The sequence below is a fragment of the Triturus cristatus genome, chromosome 2_2 (assembly GCF_964204655.1).
Source record: "Triturus cristatus chromosome 2_2, aTriCri1.1, whole genome shotgun sequence".
In the NCBI taxonomy this organism is placed as follows: Eukaryota; Metazoa; Chordata; class Amphibia; order Caudata; family Salamandridae; genus Triturus; species Triturus cristatus.
This window is the reverse complement of record NC_140582.1, coordinates 1,037,773,487-1,037,800,034: the sequence shown is the minus strand read 5'-3', so window position 1 is coordinate 1,037,800,034 and position 26,548 is coordinate 1,037,773,487. Positions and strand designations below refer to the sequence as shown.

Below are 26,548 nucleotides of genomic sequence, written 5' to 3'. Positions count from 1 at the left end.
ACCGTTTCTAAATATGGTTGCAATCGCAATGCTAGCGCTTTTGCCAATATCTTTGCTTCTGCATTTATGAGAGATATCAGTCTATATGACATGCAATCTTGTGGTGGTTTGCCCGGTTTATATATTGCAACTATCGTTGCCAGGCGCTGATCCCTAGGAAGTGCACCCTTCTCCAAACTGTCCGTGTACATGTTAAGTAGGTGTGGCACAAAAATAGTAGCCGTCTGTTTATAGAATTCTACTGGAATTCCGATAGGTCCCAGGGCTTTACCTGTATGTAAGGCATGTATCGCCCGTAGCAGCTCATCTTGTGTGAGATCCGCCTCCAAGGATTGGGCTGCTGCTTGGTCTAGTGTTGGCATTTTTTGATATCTTTTAGAAAGGCTATATTTTCATCAACTGTAGTTGTGGCTAGAGGTGTGTATATTTGCTTATAATGGGTCGCCAACATGTCGACTATGTCCTGGGGGTCTGAGGTCGTGACACCCTGCTGTATTTCTAGTTGCGCTATCCATCTATTAGCTCTTTCTTTTTTATCTAACCACGCTAGATGTTTTCCTGCCTAATCACCTTGTTCATAAATAGTATGTTGCATGGCTGTGAGTCTGGATTTTGTCTCCTCCCATATGAAAGTTTTATATTCCTGGTGTGCTAGCTGGAGCCTATGTGTTGTATCCTCATTGATATCTGTGGCGTGATCTGCCTCTGCCCTAGCTAACTGTTGTTCACACTGTCTGAATCTGTTGATGCTGCTGTTTCTTGTGATTTGTCACCAATGAGATAGCCTGGCCACGTAGGACTGATTTTGTATGCCTCCCACAGTGTCGTTGGTGCTGACACTGAGTGTTGGTTTTCTACAAAATATCGTTTTGTGGTTGTAATCAGGTTTTTCTTAATTGCTTTAACTGGGTACAGTGGGAAAAGTCTGCGTCTCCCCGGGATGAAAGAAGCGTAGATGATTAATACTGGTGAGTGGTCTGATATACCCCTGGGCAAGTGTGTTATGTCTAGTACTCTCTCCATCCCTGCCGCCAATGTAAATATATAATGGTAAACGTAATGGAGCAACCCAGTGTCCCTCAGAACCTGGGTATACGTACTTTAAAGAAAAAATGGTTCTGTTGGGGTTTCAATTACTTAGGACAAGTAGCAACAGCTTTCTGATAACAAATATGAATGATTTGCAAAGAAAAAATGAATAGAGTATAACACACACCAGAATTTTTTGAGTCAATAATGTTTTAAGAGAAAATCAAAATAATAAAGGCTGTCGCAATTTACAATTTCAATTGCAATGTGAAGTAAGTGACTGTGGTGAAGCAGTGATATGTGATGAATGGTGGTAAAATACTATATACAAAAACAATTGTAAACAATTTGAAGGGGGGGGAAGAATTCATAAATGTAATTATTTAGCACATATGCTTAATGAACCAATGGCGAATGGGACTGTGGTCATAAGCGTTGTGTAGACATATGCAAAACGCCGACGTTTCGACCCTGTGTTTCGCGCAAATGTGAATGCGTCAAGGCGGGTCTTCCTCAAGGCAGGAGGGGGGGAGATGGCAGCCCAAAAGTAGATTCCTAATTAGCCCTGCGAATAATGATTTCTTGGTCAGGTATGTTTTAGAGAATAAATCATAAGGATCTCCACCAGCCGGTTTGGAGCCTACACCACCAGCCGCTCCTCTTTCGGATGGTTCCGATTCCAGCAACCTCTCAGTGGATTGTCTATGTCTCTGTCCTGACCTCCTGGGCCCTGTGGCCTTACGCCACCCATCCAACCAGTCTGTAGCCTCCCGCGGTGATGTAAAAAAACAAGTCTTTCCTTCCGCCTCCACTCTTAGTTTTGCGGGGAAGAGCATTGCGTACTTGAGTTCTCTGTTTTGGAGCTCTTTTTTCACTTCCAAGAAATCCCGCCGCTGCTTTGTTACTAGCGCCGTGTAGTCTGGGTACATCGTTATCTTGCTGCTGTCCACTTGTATGGGGGTGCAATACGTGCTGCTTGTAGAATTGCGTCGCGGTCACGGAAGTTGAATATCCGTGCAAGTATAGGCCTGGGTGGGGCTCCCGGCCTGGGTCTCCCGCCAGGTACTCGATGGGCTCGTTCCACCGAGAAGAAACTCGACAGCCCGCGTGGTTGCAGTTCGGTTTTGATGAGTTCTTCTACAAAGAGGTTGAGAGCCGGCCCCTTCACACTCTCGGGCACACCCACCAGGTGAATATTATTGCATCGAGAGCGTCCTTCCTGGTCGCCGAGTTTCGCCTCCATTTGTTTGTGTGCTCTTTCCAGAGTTCGGACTTGTCGTTGTAACATCGCTGTGTCAGTGGATAGAACTGCCGTCGTGGATTACACCTCTTTTAATCTGGTACTGATTTTGGAAACATCCGCCCGTAGCAGTGTGATGTCTGTTGATATCAAGCCAATTGATGTTTGCATTTGGTTCAGGGTGAGCATTATGTCCTGCAGGGTTATTTCTTTAGGTTTTTCGGACTGAGATCCATCTTCGCCTCCCATTTGCATCTCTGGGGCCTGCTGTTTATCTCCATGGTAGGCATATTTCTCTAATTTATTCAATTGCGTCATGCGCTGGCCTCTTCCTCCCATGTTGACAGGATCGGCTGGTGGGTTCACCAACTCTGCAGCCGGTTAGTCGATAATCACCGCTGCCTGACTGCGTAAATAACTTCTACGCACAGCCTTTCGGTTTTCCCGCTCCCCGCCGCCTTTGGCGCTAAATGTTTATGGTATGTGCGTCCTACCCTATGTTAGGGTGATAATCTGCATCTTCAGCTGTCTATTCACTGTTGGCCGGAGTTCGGTCGTCTTGTTTTATCCAAACTGTACTTACTTACTGTTCCTATGTGTGCAGTTTGGTGAGGCTATTCGTCCCGCTGCTCCCCGGACTTGGAGGTTTCGCTCCAGTGTGCACGTATGGGCGCATCTAATGTTGAAATGCCTCCTGTAGGTGTTTGCCTCGTACCTACAGTCTGCCGCTGAATTGTGCTTCGCTTCACTCCTCCTCTCGTATGGGCTTCGGTGGGCCTTCACACGCTCCTCAATTATCGTTGGTAAGGCCTTGATAATTGCCACTATTTTTATTTTGGGGCTTGTGAACTTGTGTAGCTGCCGGCTACAATTCCATGCTATGCTGTGTCTGAACCTCAGTACTATTCGCCAGGATCCAGGCTCTACCTCCTGTGTATTCTGTGGGGGCGGCAGTGGGGAGCGGTTTCTACCTGTTTGGTTTTCCGCTCATCTCTGAGTCTCCGCCATTGCTGTCTCGGTCCTCTATCAGCGCCGGCACTCCACTGCTCCGGTCTTTATCGCCAGCCGCCTACCCTCACGTTCACGGCACTCCAATACTGGTATACGAGGTCCTGCCCAGGCCTTAGGTTTCACACACGACAGCGGTCTCACTCCCGTGGGCGCGGTGCCACCTGATACGCTGCGATGGATGCCCCGTCGATCTGCGTGCTCGTCCTGGGTCCGTTCGCTTTCGCATTGCAGGTACGTCACTTTTTCTTTATTGTCTCTTGTGCTTTTTCACTGCCCGTCCCTCCGCAGGTGGTTCTCACTTTTCTTGTCTCTGGTAACGTGTCACTTGGCCACCGCCAGCACCTCACGTCGTTTCCTGTCGTCACTCGCCTCTGGCCTCTTAGTCACGTCACGCTACGGGAGTCCCTGGCTTACAATAGTTATGTATGCCGCGATCTCTTCACGCGGCGCTGTTCCTCTCTAGTCTTGCATAGCGCTCCCGGATTAGCGGCGATGCATGCTGCGGCCTTCCGGTGTCTGTTCCTGGTTCTGGAATGTGCCGTGTTATTGGATTCGTGTCAGGATTGACGGAGAGAGACGCTGTTGATCGCAGAGCTCTCCTAGGCTGCGGCCATCTTCGCCGGCTGCAAGCCACGCCCTTCCCTCCTGCACTCTTGCTCCATCTAGAGCATGGGGAGTCACAAGCTAGAAATGTGCCGGCATTATTGCGATATTACCATTTAGGGTTACTCTGTGTCGTAGATGGTGCAGGGGTCCCGACATCCGTTTGTGGCCACTGACCCAACCTATGTATATTACCTCCATGAATACTGTAATATCAGCTCCAGACGACCTATGCCATTGAGGCAGACAAGACATTATCTGCCCTTCCCCAACACTGTAGGCAGAGATGGCACTTACCTCTCCTCTGCCTTGGGCCCGCATTAGGAATCACACAGTCTACTATCTATCATTTACATGCACTTATGCAGATGCAGGCCCACCTATACATAGGAGGGAACCATATGCTCAAGGCCCTAATAGAACAGTCCTAACTATAATATCTTATATTGTGGCCAATCAAAATAACAATTCTATATCATTTATCTTCCACAAAAAGGCTTGTACTGACAATTGATTTCTTAGGGAGTAGGAAATTGACAAATATAAAATGTGGCTTCCGTTGTTTATATTCTGTAGTTATTTCACAAACAATTAGAGGGCTGATGTCTAAGTAGTAGCCAAAGGAGGGACATTGTTTCTGTGTCTGAGGGAAAGCAAACCACCATTTAATGGCAATCCCTTTCAAAACACAGAAGAAGCTTGTTTTAGTTGATTCCGCAGCTTTTTTAGTTGATTCCTGAATCAAAACTCCTGGACACTTATGCAGGTTTAGTGTCCCTACACCCAAAAGAGCAATGAATATAAGGGTGTTGGTCATGTTTATATGCTTTGTGGGTTGAGGTCATTAAACTATTCATCAACTCCTCTACTGCTGTGTTCCCCCCCCCCCCAACACAACCACCTGTGCGGAGCCCCTTTTTGGCTATTTGGGGTAGTAGAAACATGCAGAGTTGACTAAAACAAGCATTCGTATCTACCACAGTTTTGGCATTTTTCAAAGAGGTAACCTATTTTTCTTATTATTAGTGCTCTCAATTTACTTCCAGTTTGTGGTGGAAACCAGTGTAACACCCATGGGTGATCCTTGAACACTGTAGATTTTTGAAAAGTAGACAATATTCCAAGTTCAGCAAGTGGTCATATGTGTAGAAACCTCAAGGTTTTTCCAAAGAAACTAACTGTTAAAATAAAAACATATTGAAAATTATTAGGAATAAACTGCCATTTCATCTGTAACGTTTTGTTACCCTGGCCGATTTACAAAAGCAATATACTAATATGTCAACTGGACCCTTCTAATAGCAGGGATATATAGGGTTTGTAGGTCCTCCAAGAACCCAAGGTACCCAGAGCAAACAACTGAGCTGCACCGTACAATGGTTTTTCAATGTTTACCGAGTATAGACCAATTCATTTGGTGAAATAAGTAGAGTGAAAAATGGGTATCAAGGAAACCTATGTATTTCTGAAATGGGCACAAGTTACAGAGTTTAGGAGCAGTGGTTATTTAAACATCTCTGAATTTGTGCTACCCGTACTAGCATGTGATTTACAGGGTATTTTTCAAATTGTTTTCTTCCTTAAACACTGACTTACATTTGGAAGGCAGAAATACAGTGGTAATAACAAATGTTCTACTATTCTATTCTCCCACATGTCTTCTGATACAAATGGCACCTCAGTTGGCTGATTATGCCTAGTGCCCACAACAGAAACCTGACACATCACAGAAAACTTGGATACATCACATTTTTGCACTCAAAACTGACCCTTTTTTTGCAAAGTGGGTAGATGTGGATTTTGGGCTCTAGCTCAGCTGGCACCTAGGAAAACCTAGCAAACTTGAAAATTATTGAAAACTATGCACCTGAAGGAATCCAAGGTGACTTGCATGGCTGTCACCAGGTTTTTTTTATCCAGAATACCTTTCAAACCTTGACTTAAAGAACACATTTTCCTCACATTTCTGTGAAGGAAAGTTCTGGAATCTGCAGGGAGCCACAAACTTCCTTCCACTTAGCATTTTGCTTAGTCTCCTGATAAAAATGGCACCTCACTTGTGTGGGTAGACCTCCTGCCCATGACAAGAAGTGGCCCAAAATGCACCATGGATACATCACATTTTTCTACTCATAACTGACCTTTTTTTTGCTAAGTGGGTAGCTGTGGAGTTTTGACCCTACCTAAGCCGGCACCTAGGAAAACCTAGTGAACCTGCACATGTTTGAAAATTAGACACCCAGAGGAATCCAGGATTCAATCAATCAATCAATCATGGAACTTATATCGCGCACTACTCACCCGTAAGGGTCTCAAGGCGCTTGGGGAAGGGGGTCTGCTACTGCTCGAACAGCCAGGTCTTGAGCTGTTTCCTGAAGGCCAGGTGGTCCTGGGTCATCCGCAGGTGGACGGGTAGGGAGTTCCAAGTCTTAGCTGCCAGGTAGGAGAATGACCTTCCTCCAGCGGTGGCTCTCTGGATGCGAGGGACGACGGCGAGGGCGAGGTTAGCGGAACGTAGCCGGCGGGTGGGCGTGTAGAAGGTGAGGCGGCTGTTGAGGTACCCTGGGCCTAGGTCGTGGAGGGACTTGTGTGCGTGGGTGAGGAGTCTGAACGTGATCCTCTTGTTGACAGGGAGCCAGTGCAGGTCTCTCAGGTGGCACGAGATGTGGCTGCGTCGGGGGACGTCCAGGATGAGTCGGGCGGAGGCGTTCTGGATACGCTGAAGTCTTTTCTGAAGCTTGGCTGTAGTACCGGCGTAGAGGGTGTTTCCGTAGTCTAGTCTGCTGGTGACGAGAGCGTGGGTGACCGTCTTCCTGGTCTCGGTCGGGATCCATCGGAAGATCTTTCGGAGCAAGCGGAGGTTGTGGAAGCAAGCTGAGGAGACGGCGTTGACTTGTCTGGTCATCGATAGGGAGGAATCCAGTATGACGCCCAAGTTGCGTGCGTGGTCCGTCGGTTCAGGTGCGGTGCCTAGTGCCGGGGGCCACCAGGAGTCGTCCCATGCGGAGGGTGATGGTCCCAGAATGAGGACTTCTGTCTTGTCCGTGTTCAGTTTCAGGCGGCTGATGTTCATCCATTCAGCGACGTCTGTCATCCCTTCGTGCAGGCTGGCTTTGGCGGTGTCGGGGTCTCTGGAGAGGGAGAGAATCAGCTGGGTGTCATCGGCGTAGGAAATGATGTTGAGGTTGTGTTGGCGTGCGATGGCAGCGAGGGGTTTCATGTAGATGTTGAAGAGAGTAGGGCTGAGCGACGATCCTTGCGGGACGCCGCAGATGACTTCGGTGGCCTCGGAGCGGAACGGAGGGAGGCGTACTCTCTGTGTTCTGCCGGAGAGGTATGAGATGATCCATTCCAGAGCCTTCCCTTGGATGCCGGTGTCGTTGAGGCGTTGGACTAGTGTGCGGTGGCAGACAGTGTCAAATGCTGCGGAGAGGTCTAGGAGGATGAGTGCCGCTGTTTCGCCGTTGTCGAGCAGGGCTCGGATGTCGTCGGTGGCTGCGATGAGGGCTGTCTCGGTGCTGTGGTTGGCTCTGAATCCGGACTGTGATGGGTCGAGGGATCCGTTCGTCTCGAGGAAGGCTGCCAGTTGCTTGTTGACGACCTTCTCGATGACTTTGGCCGGGAAAGGAAGGAGCGAGATGGGGCGGTAGTTCTTGAGGTCGGTCGGGTCCGCTGTTGGTTTCTTCAGCAGAGCGCTGAGTTCGGCGTGCTTCCAGCTCTCCGGGAAGGTTGCTGTGTTGAAGGAGGTGTTGATGATGTCTCGGAGGTGGGGTGCGATGGTAGAGGCTGCCTTGTTGAAGACATGATGGGGGCACGGGTCGGTCGGAGATCCGGAGTGGATGGTGTTCATCATGCGTGACGTGTCTTCGGGGGTCACCTCGGTCCATGTCTGGAGGGTGGCGGCGGGGCGCGAAGGTACAACCGATGGGTGCGGGGGTGAAATGTCGAAGCTGTTGTGGATGTCGGCGATCTTGCGGTGGAAGTACGAGGCGAGGGAGTCGCAGAGGTCCTGTGAGGGAGTGATGTCGTTGTTGCCGGTGCTGGGGTTGGAGAACTCCTTGACGATGTTGAAGAGCTCCTTGCTGTCATGGGCGTTCTTGTCCAGTCGTTCCCGCAGAGATTTCTTCTTGGTGGTGCGGATGAGCTGGTGATGTCTGCGAGTGGCGAGTTTGAGTGCTGTTCTGTTGTCGGCGGTCTTGTTGAGGAGCCAGGCCTTCTCGAGGGTGCGGCAGGCCTTCTTGGAGTCCTTGAGTTCGTCGGTGAACCAGGGGGCCTTCTTGCTTCTGGGTCTGGAGGGGGGGTTCTTCAGTGGGGCGAGGTCGTCGGCACAGGAGGTCAGCCACTGCGTGAGGTCGAGGGCAGCTGTGTTAGGGTCCGTGGTCCTGGCAGGTGGGCTCTGGCTGAGGGAGGTGGCGAGCTGGTCGGCGGTGATCTTGCTCCAGTTTCTGTGGGGAGCCTGCTTCGGGTGATTGTGGACCGTGTTCTTTCTGAAGCTGAAATGGACGCAGCTGTGGTCGGTCCAGTGAAGTCCGGTGGAGTGGCTAAAGGTGACGTGCTTGCTGGACGAGAAGAGTGGGTCGAGCGTGTGGCCGGCGAAGTGGGTGGGGGTGTTGACCAGTTGCTGAAGTCCGAGGTTGGCGAGGTTATCCAGCAGGGCGGTGGTGTTGTGGTCATTGTTGTTCTCCAGGTGGAAGTTGAGGTCCCCGAGGAGGATGTAGTCGGCGGAGGGGAGGGCGTGAGGGCTGATGAAGTCGGCGATGTCTTCGCAGAACTGTGCGCGTGGTCCCGGGGGTCTGTAGATGAGGGTGCCTCTGAGGGTAGTCTTGGGGTCGGTGTGGATCTGGAAGTGCAGGTATTCGGCGGCGTTGAATACGTCGATGGAGTCAGTCGAGATGCGAATGGTGCTCTTGTGTACGATGGCGATGCCTCCTCCGGTCTGGTTGACGCGATCCTTCCTGATGATCTTGTAGCCGTCCGGGATGGCTATGGCGATGTCGGGGGCTGAAGAGTCGTTCATCCAGGTTTCCGTGAGGAAGGCGACGTCCGGAGATGCGGTGTCGAGGAGGTTCCAGAGTTCCACGGCGTGTCTGTGGACGGAGCGGGTGTTGAGCAGGATGCACTTGAGGTGGTTGCTGTTGTCCGTCTTGGTGGGCGTGGTGCTTGTTTGGAGGCAAGAGAAGTTGCAGGATCGGCAGGTGAAGGGTCCATGGGTGCGTCGCGGGGACGCTCGGTAGCATCCGGGGGCTCGGGCGGTTTTGAGTGCGATGAGCGTAGCGAAGTCGTAGATCCTGCGGGGGGGCTGGCGGGCGCGGGGACCAGGGAGTCTGGCGCTGGGCGCGGTCCAGGCGCGGACGGGCTTACCTTTGGCGCACCTTCGGCGCTCAATCGGCGCTCCCGCTGCGCGCGTCCGCTGCGCGGTCGCGGAAGGGGCGTCATAAGTAGGAGCCCGGAGGGAGGGTCAGCAGGGAGGCGGGAGGCTGGGTAGCCAATGGGCAGTGAGGGGAGGCGGGACTGCGGGGACCGGAACAGGGAAGCGGGAGGAGGGGAAAGAGTGACCGGGGCAGTGGCGGCGGAAACGGCGAAAAAGAAGAAAAACAAGCAGGCAGCGAGCGGAGGCCGGTACCTGAGAGCGGCGGAAGGAGGTAAGTGGCGCCAACGGGGGTTGCAGTGGGTGAAAGGCAGCGGCAGGCGTAGGCAGCGGCAGGCGTAGGCAGCAGCAGGCGAAGGCAGCAGCAGGGGATAGGAGCGACCGCCTGTGGGTCACAGGGGGGTCACACTGACCAGCGCGGTGAGGATCCCTAAGTAGGAGCCCGGAGGGAGGGTCAGCAGGGAGGCGGGAGGCTGGGTAGCCAATGGGCAGTGAGGGGAGGCGGGACTGCGGGGACCGGAACAGGGAAGCGGGAGGAGGGGAAAGAGTGACCGGGGCAGTGGCGGCGGAAACGGCGAAAAAGAAGAAAAACAAGCAGGCAGCGAGCGGAGGCCGGTACCTGAGAGCGGCGGAAGGAGGTAAGTGGCACCAACGGGGGTTGCAGTGGGTGAAAGGCAGCGGCAGGCGTAGGCAGCGGCAGGCGTAGGCAGCAGCAGGCGAAGGCAGCAGCAGGGGATAGGAGCGACCGCCTGTGGGTCACAGGGGGGTCACACTGACCAGCGCGGTGAGGATCCCTAAGTAGGAGCCCGGAGGGAGGGTCAGCAGGGAGGCGGGAGGCTGGGTAGCCAATGGGCAGTGAGGGGAGGCGGGACTGCGGGGACCGGAACAGGGAAGCGGGAGGAGGGGAAAGAGTGACCGGGGCAGTGGCGGCGGAAACGGCGAAAAAGAAGAAAAACAAGCAGGCAGCGAGCGGAGGCCGGTACCTGAGAGCGGCGGAAGGAGGTAAGTGGCGCCAACGGGGGTTGCAGTGGGTGAAAGGCAGCGGCAGGCGTAGGCAGCGGCAGGCGTAGGCAGCAGCAGGCGAAGGCAGCAGCAGGGGATAGGAGCGACCGCCTGTGGGTCACAGGGGGGTCACACTGACCAGCGCGGTGAGGATCCCTAAGTAGGAGCCCGGAGGGAGGGTCAGCAGGGAGGCGGGAGGCTGGGTAGCCAATGGGCAGTGAGGGGAGGCGGGACTGCGGGGACCGGAACAGGGAAGCGGGAGGAGGGGAAAGAGTGACCGGGGCAGTGGCGGCGGAAACGGCGAAAAAGAAGAAAAACAAGCAGGCAGCGAGCGGAGGCCGGTACCTGAGAGCGGCGGAAGGAGGTAAGTGGCGCCAACGGGGGTTGCAGTGGGTGAAAGGCAGCGGCAGGCGTAGGCAGCGGCAGGCGTAGGCAGCAGCAGGCGAAGGCAGCAGCAGGGGATAGGAGCGACCGCCTGTGGGTCACAGGGGGGTCACACTGACCAGCGCGGTGAGGATCCCTAAGTAGGAGCCCGGAGGGAGGGTCAGCAGGGAGGCGGGAGGCTGGGTAGCCAATGGGCAGTGAGGGGAGGCGGGACTGCGGGGACCGGAACAGGGAAGCGGGAGGAGGGGAAAGAGTGACCGGGGCAGTGGCGGCGGAAACGGCGAAAAAGAAGAAAAACAAGCAGGCAGCGAGCGGAGGCCGGTACCTGAGAGCGGCGGAAGGAGGTAAGTGGCGCCAACGGGGGTTGCAGTGGGTGAAAGGCAGCGGCAGGCGTAGGCAGCGGCAGGCGTAGGCAGCAGCAGGCGAAGGCAGCAGCAGGGGATAGGAGCGACCGCCTGTGGGTCACAGGGGGGTCACACTGACCAGCGCGGTGAGGATCCCTAAGTAGGAGCCCGGAGGGAGGGTCAGCAGGGAGGCGGGAGGCTGGGTAGCCAATGGGCAGTGAGGGGAGGCGGGACTGCGGGGACCGGAACAGGGAAGCGGGAGGAGGGGAAAGAGTGACCGGGGCAGTGGCGGCGGAAACGGCGAAAAAGAAGAAAAACAAGCAGGCAGCGAGCGGAGGCCGGTACCTGAGAGCGGCGGAAGGAGGTAAGTGGCGCCAACGGGGGTTGCAGTGGGTGAAAGGCAGCGGCAGGCGTAGGCAGCGGCAGGCGTAGGCAGCAGCAGGCGAAGGCAGCAGCAGGGGATAGGAGCGACCGCCTGTGGGTCACAGGGGGGTCACACTGACCAGCGCGGTGAGGATCCCTAAGTAGGAGCCCGGAGGGAGGGTCAGCAGGGAGGCGGGAGGCTGGGTAGCCAATGGGCAGTGAGGGGAGGCGGGACTGCGGGGACCGGAACAGGGAAGCGGGAGGAGGGGAAAGAGTGACCGGGGCAGTGGCGGCGGAAACGGCGAAAAAGAAGAAAAACAAGCAGGCAGCGAGCGGAGGCCGGTACCTGAGAGCGGCGGAAGGAGGTAAGTGGCGCCAACGGGGGTTGCAGTGGGTGAAAGGCAGCGGCAGGCGTAGGCAGCGGCAGGCGTAGGCAGCAGCAGGCGAAGGCAGCAGCAGGGGATTGGGTGACGTGTGTGGCTCGCACCAGGTTCTGTTAGCCAGAATCCCTTGCAGACCTCAAACATTGTAAAAAAAAGAAAAAAACATATTTTCTGCACATTTCTGTGATGGAAAGTTCTGGAATCTGCAGGGAGGCAAAAACTTCCACCCACCCAGCATTCCCCCAAGCCTCCCAATAAAAATGGTACCTCACCTGTGTGGGTGGACCTAGTGCCTGCACCAGGGAACGGCCCAAAGCTTACTGTTGAGACTTCAAAATTATCGCTCACAAAAAGAGTTGGTTTAGCTTGGGAACGCCTGAGTTTTTGTTCCTGGGCTTGGCGGGCATCTAGGGAAACCTACTTGACCCAGACATTTCTGACTTCTAGACACCCGGGGAAGTCCAGGGAGGTGTAGCTTGTGTTAATCTCACAACGTTTTACTACCCAGAATCCCCTGCAAACCTCAAATTTAGCTTAAACAAATCACATTTTCCTCACATTTCTGTGTGGGGAAAGCTGTGAGATCACTGGGCTGACACAAATTTCTTACCATCCAGTGTTCCCCGAGGTCTCCTGATAAAAGTGGTACCTCACTTGTGTGGAGAGCCTAGTATCTGCGACAGGGAAGGGCCAAAACATATTGTGGAGACATCAAAATTATCTATCACAAAACAACCTGGTTTTGCAAGGGGGTCACCTGCGTTTTTTGGCCCTGGGCTCGGCGATCATCTAGGGAAACCTACAAAACCTAGACATTTCTGAAAACTAGACACCTGGGGGAGTCCAGGAAGGTGTGGCTTGTGTGGATCCCCCAACATTTTCTTACCCAGAATCCCCAGCAAACCTCAAATTTAGCCCAAAAATCATGTTTTCCTCACATTGCTGTCTAGGATCACTGCGCTGGAACAAATGCCTACCACCCAGTGTTCCCTTTGGTCTCCCAATAGAAATTATACCTCATTTGTTTTGTTGTCCAATGCCGAGTACACTTAAAAAACGCATATATAACTAATATAGCGCATAAAGCTCGCTATGTTATCCCCTCCTTCCCAGTTGCAGGTCCTTGGCCCACCCACACAAGGTATCATTTTATTCGAGAGACCGAGGGTAACGCTGGGTGGTAGGAAATTTGAGCCAGCGCTGTGATCCCAGACAGCAATGTGAGGAAAATGTGATTTTTTTAGCTAAAGGTGAAGCGAAAGACCCATCACGACACATGGTTACAGGAAATATAGCTGTTGCCATCAAGGGACTAGTAGACCAATGTGAAGACAGTGATGGCTTCCTTATCAATCCCATCAAAAAAGTTAAACCCAAGATCTTCTTCAACTCAACCATATTTGTGGGAATCTATGGGGTGGCTTTAGATGTGGGCTCACGTCTGCCACTGTTGTCACTCAAATAGTGTTTAGCATACAAATTAGTCTTCTCAACAATCTCATCCAAAAATACATTGTCCATAAACAACTAAATAAAATGTATAGGCAAAACGTTTTCTATATTCACTCTACACCCTGCAACTCCACTAAAGTCAGGCAACGCTAGCTGCACCATGTTTGAGGCAACCTAGAGTCCAGCACTTCCAATTGGAAGCCTTTTAGCCCCATTCTGCAATACAGATGCCTCTTGCTGCACTATTGGCACATCGATGTCCACCTCTAAAAGCGGCATTTCATCCGCACTAAGAGTGGCTTCATCATCAGATGATTCGTCCCAGCCCAAAAATTCACTGCCAGAATCTAGGACTTCCTTCTCTCCCTCAGATGCAGAGTCAGTCTCATAATCATGGTCAGAGGTAGACTCGAAAAGCATATCAACAACCTGTAGACCGGGAATACTGTAGCCAGCCATAATCCTTGCTAAGAAAAGTAACTTGACAAATAAGTCAGCAATACCAAACACTGTGTAAAATAAGTAATCAACAAAATGTGGCTTTATCAACCGGAAAGAAAAAATTACTGGTAGACTGAAAGGAAAAATCAACCAATAAAAACCACACAAAGACCTATATTTTGAAAATACAATACCACTCACATGTCAGAGACAGCTAGACTCACCAGTATCTACTTTGCACAGACACAGCAAGCAGCAACGATATCCCACTAGAAAGGAAAAACAAAAGAATTATACACAAGACTACACAATACACATCATGTACAAATACAATGAGAATTTCACACTCAATAAAACAGAAGCTAAATATGCTGCTAATACACCATTAACAAAAAGTGCAGTCATGCAGCGCAATACTCTCAACAACTTTCCCTGGTGTCTAGTGGCTCCTGCCTCCCTTGGGGGTCGATGGGCTTAAAAATATATGGCCAATCTTCCCCCAAGGGGGGTGGAAACGGCCGAAATATTCACCCCAAAAGGGGAGTGACTCTTGCCCAGGGGGCCGATCCCCAAAATATTATGCGCCATCTGCAATAAAATCCCTGGTGGTCTAGTGGCTTCCGCCCCACTTGGGGCCAGGTGGCCCTAAATATAAGGATGATCTGCCCCCAAATGGGGCAGAAACTGCAAAAATATTAACCCCCAAAAAGGGAGCGACCCTTGCCCAAAGGGGCGCTTCCCAAAACAGTATATGCCACATAAAAATAATCCCTGGTGGTCTAGGAGCTTATGCCCCACTTGGTGGCAGATGGGCCTAAAATATAAGGCTGATCTTGCCCAAGGGGCCACTCCCCAACACACAATCCCTGTTGTCTAGTGGGCTTCTGCCCCTCCCAGATGGCAGATCGGCCTAAAAAATGGCTGATCAGCACTCTGGGGGAGAGGAATAAAAAAATTAAATAACCCCTATGGGGAACAACCCTTTCGTAAGGAGTGACCCTTGCCTAAGGGGTCGCTCCCCCCGCAACAAAGAAATAAATCTCTGGTGGTCCAGTGGATGTATTCCTGCACGACGATCGCGGGCCTCACCCGCGATCGTGAAGCAGGAATCCATTCAAAACAGGCACAGGGGAAAAGGAAAAACTCATTCCTTCCCCCCTGTATCTGTTTCCCCTCCACCAACCCCCCACCCCCCAGGATTAGGACGTACCTGAAACATGTCCTCTCTCTGGACGCACTGGAAGCAAATTGCTTCCAGCCCGTCCCGTGCAGCATATGATAATGCCGGCACGCCATGAGTGCCCTGATGTCTTCGAATTGCCAAGGGGGTGGTCGGAGGTGGCAGCGGAGCCCTTGTGCTGCTACCCCCCCAGTGGGGGATTGTAGATAGGGGGTCCGCGGGGGGAGCACCAACGCTTCACCCACAGGTGGGTGCCAGGACGTAACGGTTACGTCCTCAGCACACAAGCACCATGGCTGGGGACATAATTGTTACACCCTTAGCACCCAAGGGGTTAAAATAGTTAAAAAATAAATAAATATAATGTAATGTTTAAAAACAATCTAAAGCATTAGCCTTAGCCTATTGACAGGTAGTATGCAAGTGCTTAAAACGAAAGAGGTTAGAAAACTGCTCCCAGAGCAGTGCCTTAGGCCTGGTGACAGGATGGACTGGGTGTGGGACATTTGAACCCTCTAAGCCCATGAAGTGAAGTGGGTGTGGACCCAGGAACTTCATTAACTTGAAAGGGACAGAGGTGAGGTCTGCCCAGTAATAGTTTAGTGGAAGGAGAGAACTGAAGAAGGGAAACATTTTTATCGTCAAGTCTCACACAATCTAGGTTGAGTCCAAACCTAGTTGGAGGGAAGTTACCCCAAAACTTATGTGAAGTAGATACAGCGGAGGCCATGGCTCTGTGTGGAAATAGGAGCTCTGCACTAGAGAAAATGTTTTTCCTGTCTTGAAGTTTACTAGAGAAGGGCACTGTGGGATTGTTTTGCAAAAGGGAAAACAGGAATTGCTCAAAAAGTGGGTAGGACCTGGATGATTCATTGTAACAGCAATAGGTGGGGTTTGGAAAGCAAAGAGGCTGGATGGTAAAAGAGTCATGCCCAGTAATGTAAAATTGTACAAATAATAACAACGGGTACCAAAATAATGTGTAAATTGTTGATGCTTCCTGTCACTTTAATAAAAAGAATAAAACATTTTTTAAAAAGTGGGTAGGGTTGCCCCTGGGAACTTTTACCCTATTGGTTAGGAAGGAGTCCGGAGTCACCTCCAGCCCCTACCTAGTACTAACTATAAATATGGCATCTCAAGGTACCCTCTTTAAAACACGTTCTGGACCTGTGGAGCATCACAAGATGGCTGAACCTGCTGTCTGTGATTTAAGACTAACAGAAGCCCGGAAGGACTGGACTTGCTCCTTTTTGTACCCGGGATTAAAATGTGGACTCCAAGGGTCAGTTGGATGATCTCTTGTGTGGCTATAGGGACACAACTAGCTGCAAGAGGCCTTTTTCCCTAAGTGACCAGTTGACCAGTACCAACAAGACCTGGGCTGGACCTTACTAGTTGCCTCTGCTGGAGTGAGACCTGCTCCTAAGTGCTGTCCCAGAGGTACTGGGAGCCTCAGAAATTATCCAGAAACTATGTAAAGTTGTAACTTAAACAATTTTTGGACTTCAAAGACCTCCAGAGCTGTTAGAGGGACACTTTATTGCACCTTCCTCTGATACATCGTCAAGCTTGACCCACCTGGAGGATTTTGAGCTCCATAAAAAAGAACAAGTCAGAAGATAAATTCTTTGACCAGGACGAACCCTCATGGGGTATCAGTTCCGTGCTCCATTACAGTTGGCCTTACATACACCTAGGTCCCAATCTACTGCTTCCATAATCTGCCATTGACATTTAAGGCCTCATTTGTGAGAAGTGACGCATCACTGCGTGAAAGCAGCGATGCGTCACTTCTCAGTGCACCCTCCTTGCGACATGATTGATGCGTCATACTTACTGTATGACGCATCATGTCGTAAGAGTTACATATACGTCAGTATTACTGACGTATCTGTAGGCGCAAAAGTGACGCATTGCTGGAGTGTGTCACAAAAGTGATGCAACTCCAGCAGTGTGTCCTTTCACATGGGACAAGCCTCATGTGAAAGGACCTGTGTCAGTCTTACGCCTGCTGTGAGGCAGGTGTAAGATATTGACGCATTTGCGTCCTAGAAGTGGGCAGTGAATATAGATTTCACTGCGTCACTTCTACAACCCTTTCTTGCATCGGAATGCCCCCCTGCATAAATTATACCTGACGCAGGTATAATGTAGCGCAGGGGTTTACACCGTGACGCATCTGCTTAGATGCGTCACTTTGTAAATAGGGCGCAACAGGAGGCATGTTTTACACCGCTAATGCGTCACAAAAAGTGACGCAACGGAAGCGTAAGGCCCTTAGTGCTTTTTGGCGCTATATTTACTTAAAACTTTAAAGATTCATAACACTGTTCCTCATATTGCACTGTCCACTCCAATTGATAATAACCTTTGCTACAAACTGCATCTAAAACTTGTCATGCTCCACGTTCAGATGTCATTGCTCTGTGCATGTTGAACAGCGACTCTTGCTACCTTCACTTGCAAATCACTTAGGGAGGTAGCTATGCTGGCGTTTTAAATAATGTTGCTACTGGTAAACCAGTGACTCTGCACTTTTGTGATTATTAACATTTCTTCTACTTATTTTCCATATTAGAAAATTCTAAAATTAATGGTGTTTTCAATTGACTTAACTTTATGCTAATTTGAATGTGTGGGATGTATTGCTTGCAACCCAGGCGTGGGAGTAGGAGGCTGATGAGGGCTTTGGGTGAGGTAAGGAGTCGGCCCGTGATGTCATGGCTGTATGATGTCACCCCTGACATTTTTTCCAATTCACAGTCATGCCCTATTAGAGTATATTGCTAGAATAGAGAGTGGACGAGTGGTTCTATTCTGCACAGTATTTCCTGACAAAAGCAAATGTGTTTCTCCCAATAAATATCAGTTTCTGCCTAAGCCTGTCATTGTGTTTTGTTGTAAACTACTCTATTCATATCTGGCTCAGGGACTCGAAGGGAAATGAGAACTCTTTCTATTAAACTTTGGGGATTATTTACAAGGCCCTTGCGCCACCAGTGCGTCAGTTTTATCCATAATAAAAGTGACGCACCGGCGACGCAAGGGGCTTGTAAATAAGCCCTTTTGTTTTCTATTCATCCTGCTTGTGAGGGATTCGCGTGCATCATTGAACGGTGTCCCTACTGTTTTATAGAACAATTATTCAGCGTCACAGCTATTTTATCAACTCCGATCGGGCACTCTCTATGTATCATGAACCAAACAGATGATACAATAGCCACACTAATGCAAATTATTTTTGTCTTATAGTCATACAGGATCACTGTGCAAGGAACCCGTGCAAAAACGGAGGCTTGTGTTTCAATGCTTTCGATCACCGCTCGTATTACTGTCGATGCCCAGAGGAATTCACAGGACAGGACTGTGAAACAGGTATGTGATTCCATGCTGACCAAAATCTGTTTTAAGCATCCATTAAAGAACAGCCTCGCTTCTCTCTCCCTCTCTCTCTCCACTCCTCCATAGACACCTTTCCAATTTATTGTGGGTAGAAAAGTGTTTCAAGCCAGATTGGGAACCAAAACCAAAGGTCACCTGGAAAATGATGTTGGGCTTGTCCCATACATGGGGCCTCAACCTTTCACGGGGCCCACAAAATCTTCAATGGGGCCAGATTTGGCCCAAGGCGAATAAATATCTGGCAGATATGGAGACTTTCATAGATATTCAGTAGCGTTGGGCTGAAAGGGCCCCCCTGGTGGGTTTTGGGGGCCCCCTGGAGGGTTGTTGTGGGTGGGGGCATCATTTTGCATTACGTCACTGGCCCCTTAATGCACTAGGCAAGCATGGAAACTGACTATGAGCAGGGGTGTTTATAGTGGGCTTCTTCGCAGAAGCAAATTAAACAAGCATTGGCAAATCCAGTGGGTCCTGCCTTTACCACATGTATGACTTCATGAAGCTTATACCATATGCCTTTGCCACGCATGATAAGTATAGTTAAGGTAAGTTAAACCCATATATATACTATAACATCCCTGTACCCTTTGTTGTTTTCACTGAATTCAACCCTTCAATCTTCAGGCACCTCCCACGGACCCCAACAATACAAACTGGCTGCCCTCGGTTTGGCCAGGGCATCCAGGTAGATGTAGCCAGATGCTGGGGGATGAAGTCCCAGGTGCTGAAATCAATCTGGTGATGGTGGGCGCCCAGCCCCTCTCTCACATTGAATTTGTCCAGGGCCCCGTGGGATGGGGTCCCCGGAGCTGAAATCAGCCCAAGGAGGGGGGCCGCGCAGCACCTCTCCTCAATTGCCCAAAAGGCAAAACAGAGGGCAGAAAAACGAGCAGAAAAGGCAAAAAAGAGCAGTAGAATTCAAAACAGAACGCAGAAACATAAGCAGAAAAGGCAAAAGTGGACAGAAAAATGAGCAGCAAAGGTAAAACAGAGCAGAAGAGGGCAAAACCGAGGGCAGAAAAGGCAAAACAGAGGACAGAAAAACAAGCAGGAAAGGCAAAACAGAGGGCAGAAATATGGTATACAAAAGGAAAAACAGAGCAGACGAGGGCAAAACAGACGGCACTAGACACTCAAATAACTACTCACCGACCCACTCAGATACTCATGCACCCACTCACAGACCCACTGAGACACTCATACGCCCACTCACAGACCCAATCAGACTCATGTACGTACTCACAGAGCCACTCAGACTCACACACCCACTCACAGACCTACTCAGAGACTCACGCACCCACTCAGACACACACACCCACTCAGACACTCACACACCCACTCAAAGACCCATTCAGACACTCATGCATCCACTCTCTCACTTAGTGAAACACTTATGCAGCTGCTCACAGACCTACTCAAACACTCACATACCCACTCACACATCCACTGAGACACTCATGCACTCACTCACAAACTTACTCTCAAAAGTCACGTTACAGTTAAGAAATAAAATAAAGAATACATTTAGAAATTCACATAAAAAACCAAAGGTTACAGGGAACGTCATAGTTAGGAAATAACACTAAAAATGGTAGAAATTCACTAAAAAAAGCAAACGTTACAGGGACATTATAGTTAGGCTCAGATTTCACTCGTACAAAACCATTGAAATTCTGCAGTTATAGTTACTTGAGCTAACTATAACTTAAGCCCCCATAATGCATTGCTTATGACCGCACATATTACATCAGTCATGACATGGTCAGTGACATCACTTATGCAAACCATTGAATCTTTTTTTGTTATTTATCATTTGCTATAACCTTCGTTGCACTAGTCCAGCATTATTATTATTATAATTTTCCTTTTTGTGGCATTGCACAGCATTCATTGCCGTTTAGTATTTCTTCTGTGTCATTAGGATGTCCGGTGCTGTGCACGTCATACTATTTAAGGGATTTTGGAAATGGCATCTACCTGTGTAAGAAAGACCGTTTACCCAGCCGAAACATGTTACAGTTATGTTACGCCAATAAACTGTGATTTTAGATCCAGCAAGTGTCGGTGCCTGTTCATGTGCGTGAGTAAAGCAGTGCATGATAACACTTCAGTAACAGTCTTTAGATTTTTTACCCTTGTTGGTGCAGCCAGTGCTGTGTATCCCTAGACAAGTGTTTCAGGATAGTTGTCCTTCTCCAGTAGAGAGCTGGAAATGCTGTCCAAAGTCTTCTCAGGTCTCTGTACCACTCACTGGGTGCAGGTGCGTCAGCCAGAGCTCCTCAGCTCATTAGCTCAAGGAAGTCTTTTCAAATAAAAAAAGATGGACCACGTTGAACTTGTCCTGTCAGTGAGTTTTCAGTTAATGCAGATAAAAACTACCCAGTAAAACCTTATCTTTTCGACTTTTCCTGCACACAAACTCTGCATTACAGGAGCAGCATCATTGTATTGCAATAGATGAAAATGTAAATAACATTACATTCTTAAAAGACCGGATGGTATGTGCCGACTTAGAAATGTGCACTATGCTGTGGAGTTTACATTGCACAGCAGTGCCGTTGTTACCAGGAAGTTTCCGGGCCAACTGTGGGATGAATCAATTATGTTAACACCAGTCTGTTGATGTACAGCTCGTGATCGGAAACAGATACTCGGGCACTTTTGAAGAGGCTCCAAAGGACAGACAAGCGCTAATAAATCAAGCGTACGGTGGGAGCGTGTAAAGGCTCCTATCACTACAAAGGAGATACCAGATACGCATGCACATCGCCTGTCCAGGCACGCACATGGTTTGTCTCCCTTCGTGAATGAAAGCCATAACAATAGAGTCTCGCCAAGCGAAGCAGCTGCGCTGCATTCGCTAGGCGAGACCTAAAAAGGGTGGGCACACACTGCCTCACATCCCAGCACCCAGTTCGCCAAAATGCATCATGGTAAATGCAGTGCATGATAACACTACTTCAGTGACGGTCTTTAGATTTTCACCCATGTTGGTGCAGCCAGTGCTGTGTATCTCTAGATACGTGTTTCAGGGAAGTTGTCCTTCTTCAGTAGAGAGCAACACATAGTTTTGGGGGTGCTGGAAATGATGCCCAAGGTCTTTTCAGGTCTCTGTACCACTGACTGGGAACAGGTGCATCAGCCAGAGCTTGTCAGCTCATTAGCTCAAGTTAGCCTTTTCAAACAAAAAGAGGGCGGGAACACGCTGCCTCACATCCAATCTGGGATGTAAGGCAGTGTGATTTCACCCTCATTCTGTTTGAAACGGATACTTTGAGCTACTGAGCTGACAAGCTTGTGTTGACGCTCCTGTGCCCAGTGAGTGTTACACTTAATCAGAAGAGTTCATACAGTATCCATTATTATTGATCACCTTGTGGCAGAAGGGCTGTTTTTGTTAAGCTGCCCTCTGTTAGTGATTGAGACAACCAGCGCAACATCATGACTCAGCTTAGGATCCAGTGCATGTCATAGACCATTGTTGAGTGCATTGTTAAGATAGTTTTTCATTGTCAGACTGTGTTCGAGGGGCCAAAGGGCCGACAGGGGAAACATGGCTCTGCCCATGGTGGTTGAGGTCCTTTGCATTGGTAACCTGGGGCTCATCCTGCTATGGCGCTGTGAACTGCACCAAGTACATCCTTTTCACACTTGTCGCTCAGGCTATCGAGGGCAAGCACTCAAATGCTATTGAAGGAGGTAGTGTGGTAGGGCAAAAGTTCAGAAATCAACAGTCAGCCATCAAACCAATAACATATTGTGCAGCTCAGTGCTCATATTTAGGATTAAACGAGAGTAGTAAGAGGCAGTGGCTATTGGGATTTGTGACTATTGTTAAAGTCCTCCAAGATTATGTAAAGAAAGATACCCCAGGATTTCTTGTATTCTGTCAAGGAGGCAGTAAAAGCTTTTGTGACCTTGAAACAAGCATCATCTTCTGCTCCTCCCGCCTGTCTTGCATTTTGCATAAGCTTTCGCTTGTTGCCCTTATGCTAACTACTAACTCCAAACATTTGTCCCTGGCAAGATTATCACAGTATTTAATTCTTTTGTTGCCCGCTTTACAGATTTCCCTAGTTCGATTTCTTGCCCTAAACCCTGCCTCCTTACTGCCTACTGCTCAGGACAGTGAGCTGCATGACTGTCTCATTGTAATTGCCCTTCTGAATAGGAACTGTATTGGTTTCTCTAATGCACTAATATTAAATTGTGATCTTGTGCATTATAATTAGAACTGGGCATGAAATTCCGCTCCGCTTGCGGAGTTTGCGATGCTTTTCCCACTCTGCGCTCTGTGTAGTGCGTGGATTTCCGAAAAACTCAGCTGAGCTTTTTCCTCACTCGCCAATGTTAAATTGGTGAGCGCTAGTGAGGAAAATCTTACTCCAGACCACCTCCCGGTGAGATTTCTCAACGTGGGCGGTCATGGATGGTCGCTACCGCTTGCGTTGATAAACCTTCCCTTCGTGTTGAAGAAGCTGCCACTCGAGTAGAACATCTACTCGAGTGGCAGAAAGAAGCAGAGCCCGGTTGCGCTGAAAATCAGCACGAACAGCACAATATAACGCACTCTGTCGCTTGTGGAATTCTGCATAGCGCGACAGAGTACTTAGGTCACTTTGTGGAGTTCCACTGAGCGGAACTCCACAAACTCCACCCAGGCCTGATTATAATGATGGATGAGGTCTCAGAAATAACTGTACCTCATTAGTGAGGGGTATGCTATTTGTCTGTATTAAGTTGTTGAAAGCCAATGGTCTCTTCATGTACACTGCATTCAAGTTGCTGAATAGGTTTCTCTTACCCATGCTAGTATTTTTTCTGCCTGAAAGTTTGTTTATGTATTTAATGTTTCAGGCAATGAATTTGGAGTTAGCTCATGATTTTGAGCTTCTCTGAATGCAACCTGGTTTCCTCAGTTGGAATTCCCATTGAAAATAGGACCTAGATTAACGAATTACTTGATGCTTTTATGCTACCTCTAAACTTGTGACTGTAGAGTGTGCCATACATCAGTCCTCTTAAGATGAAGTGTCTGGGGAAATGCTTTAGGTGATCTAACTGCCGCGAAGGCGGCTTTATACGCAGTTTCTGAAGTTGCTTTGTAAGTATCTCAAAATCACTCACGCTACCCACCCTGTCCACCTCCACGAGGCCTTTTTCTAAATACCTCATTTATGTATGCCCTGCTCTTCGTATGTGTTCTGGTGGGATTAAGGCTTATCCCTGCACACATACTGATGTGATTACAGTTGCAAAAAGGCAGATTAGATTAGGGGTTGTATTTCATGTAGAAAGTGACAAGGGCACTCATTTTGTGTCTACCTTAGTGGATGAACTGTGCAAACTTTAGGGTGGGTTCAAGCAATACCTTTACTGGGCCTACTGCCACCCTGAATAATCAGGGAAGGTGGAGCGTTTCAGCTCCACTTTGAAAAACAAAACAGCTAAGATTTGTACTGACATGGGCCTTCAGTGGCCCAACAACCTTCTCTTGGCACTCAGGTCAAGGAGAGTCGTCCCCAGCCCAAGGACTAAGCTAAGTACGTTTGAAATAGTTAAGGGAGGGCCCTTGCTGTTTCCTTCAAATCCCTCTGTGTCTCCTGCATCCATTGACTTGCATTTAAATGATTATATTACCCTCCAGCATTACAAACAATGAATTCACTGCCCCACAGCTTCTGTTCTGAGGTCTGAGCTGCCTGACTTCTCTGTCCGAATAAAATCTGGAAACATCTGTATCCTAGCACTGACAATAAGCACGACCGTGATGCAGAAGAATGACAGATTAAAGTGTCACATTGTTAAGAGAGCACTTAATAGGTATCTTGTCCTTGACTTTAGGGTTTTCTGGCATATGTCCTTACTCTGCCTCAACAAGGGTATTTACCAGATATCGATGCTGCTATGGAGCCTTCTCGTCTGACAAAGTGCTTGTTTGCTTCTGGTGTGAGGGAATGAGGTTTATAAGTGAAGGTTGAATATCCTGCCATATATACATTTAATAGCGGGGCTTGGTGTATAGCTGTCAGTGTATAATAGCAACGCTATGGGGGAGGTCTGATTAATGGGAATTCAGGGTCAATAATAGATGAGTAGAAAAGCACCGAGCATTGTATTGAATTGTAATTGCATTTATATAGCGCTTACTATTCCTGAGGTGTTGAAGTACTTTTTTGGCAAGTAGCATGTTACTCCCGAACCCACAAAGGATTAGTGGTGAATTAGTATAGCAAAATATGAAAGTAAATTGAGTGGTGGATATGTTAGTCAGTTATTTGGATTGAGAAGGATAATGGAGGGATAGATGGAAAAAAGGTTTGCTTTTATCTAGCACTTGCCATCCCTGACGAGGTGTTCCAGTGCTTTTTGGGTGAGTAGCAAGCTACCCTGGAACCAATAGAGGTTAAGTGATGAATTAGGATAGTGAAATATGAAAGTTATTTGAGTGGTGGATCTGTTAGTCAGTTATTGGTCTTGAGAAGGATAGTGGAGGGCTAGAAGAGGGAAAAAGGTTTGCATTTATGTGGTGCTTGCAGCCCCTGCTAAGGTGTTGAAGTGCTTTTTCAGCAAGTAGCACACCACTCCGGAACCCATAAAGGATTAGTGGTGAATTAGTATGGTCAATCAATCAATCAATCAATCAAATACTTTATTCGACAACTTAATGTCATAAAAGTGAACAATTCGATCAATCATATATTACAGTTAAAAATTAGAAGTACAGGATATCATCTACCAACTCATGGTGAATTACAAAACAGATTAAAATAGAATTAAAAAAATAAAAACATACAAACAGTATTGGGGAGAAAAACTGCCAAGACTTTTCCTATAATTCATCTTGTATGATTAGTGCATTTCTGGGCATATATAAAAAGTGCAAAATACAAATAAGTTTTGGAAACAAGTATTCACATTACCTTTCCCATGATACATAAAGTGCTTAATGCATAGTGCAAAAGACGCATACAGAATAAAGTGCAAACATATCAATCAATACAAACATAGGGTATGCCGAAGGTAACCCTTCGAGCAGAAGTACATCCAAAAAAGTGCTATGTGCAATAGACCAGGCTCAGAAGTTTGGGATGAACAGCTAAATACTCAATACATAGTTATATTTCTAAAAATGATCCTTCAGTTGAACTTACAAAAGCGCACAACTATGTTTACATTATATCATTTAAAAATCTAGACAATCAGATATCGGGGGTCTGTTTCTCTCCTTTTTGGAGCGCATAGCTGCGACCAAAAAGCTGGCAATGTTAAAAATATCCCATGGTGAGCTTAATAACTGGAGGTAAAGTAGTGCTGGTCTAACCTGCAGAAAACCCTTCCCTTTCAGAACTGGAATTAAATACTTATTCCGCATAATGGAATAAAAGGGGCAAAACATCATAAAATGAAGGGTATTCTGGGTAGAGAAATTGTCACACTTACAGGGGGTTGAAAACTCTGGATTACACCACTCCTGAAAATCACCTAATAAAAATGGAACTAAGTTAAAGCTAAACCTAGTTAATAGCCAGCGATGGTAGGGAATATTAACTATTATCAAATAGGTTTCAATACAAATATTTGTTTTTGTTAAGAAATGAGCCCTTACAAGAGGTTTCTGCAACTCTAATTCCTCCCGTTCTGCAGACAACAAGTTCTTAAAGTTATGTTTTACCCAAAGAACATCCTCCTTCCGTATCTTTTCAGGGGCTTCAAATAACTCAGGCCGCCCCAATTTAGTTAGGCCGCTTTTAACATAGGTCAACCACTTAATTTTGTTGGAATTGTCCAACTGTGCATAGTCACTTAGGATCTTATGGTTCAAAGTCAGTTCAGGGTTTAACCACACTTTGAGCCAGCAGAGCAACGGAGCTAGGCTCAAGGTGTCTGAGATGTAACCAATCCCAAGTTCCTGATGTATGGAGAAGACTGGCGTCGATTGAGGTACTGATAAAAGACTACGTAGAAATTTATTTTCGGCTATTTGGATGCCTGGTTGTTCCTTGAAGCCCCATATAGAGGAGCCGTAGGACGCAATCGCGACACACTTAGCGCTGTATATTTTCAATATGCTCTTAATTGGTCTTGCCCCCAAGCGTTTAGCAAACCCCATTAATCCTATAGCAGAACGTGTAATGGAATTCTTTTTAATTTTCTGCTGCGGGGTCCAGGAAAACTTCTCATCAAAGACTACCCCTAAATAGGAAAGGAGGAGACCGAGGTCACCTCTTGACCATTACAATAAAAGAGGTGGGGTTTTCTTGTTTTACTACCGATTGACAGGATATGGGACTTGCTATTATTCACAACTAGGTCCAGCGACTGCATGTAAGCCCCAAAAGC

General features: G+C 48.5%; 1 protein-coding gene across 2 annotated transcripts in view; it reads left to right on the top strand.

The window, feature by feature from the left end:
• The window catches only part of HGFAC (HGF activator), an 882,006-nt gene that overhangs the window by 280,887 nt on the left and 574,571 nt on the right, over positions 1 to 26,548 (top strand). For both annotated transcript variants that reach the window (XM_085642492.1, XM_085642493.1), the window contains exon 5: positions 18,056 to 18,178. In XM_085642492.1, coding sequence (XP_085498618.1) covers positions 18,056 to 18,178 — 123 coding nt within the window. The remainder of the gene's footprint in view (positions 1 to 18,055; positions 18,179 to 26,548) is intronic.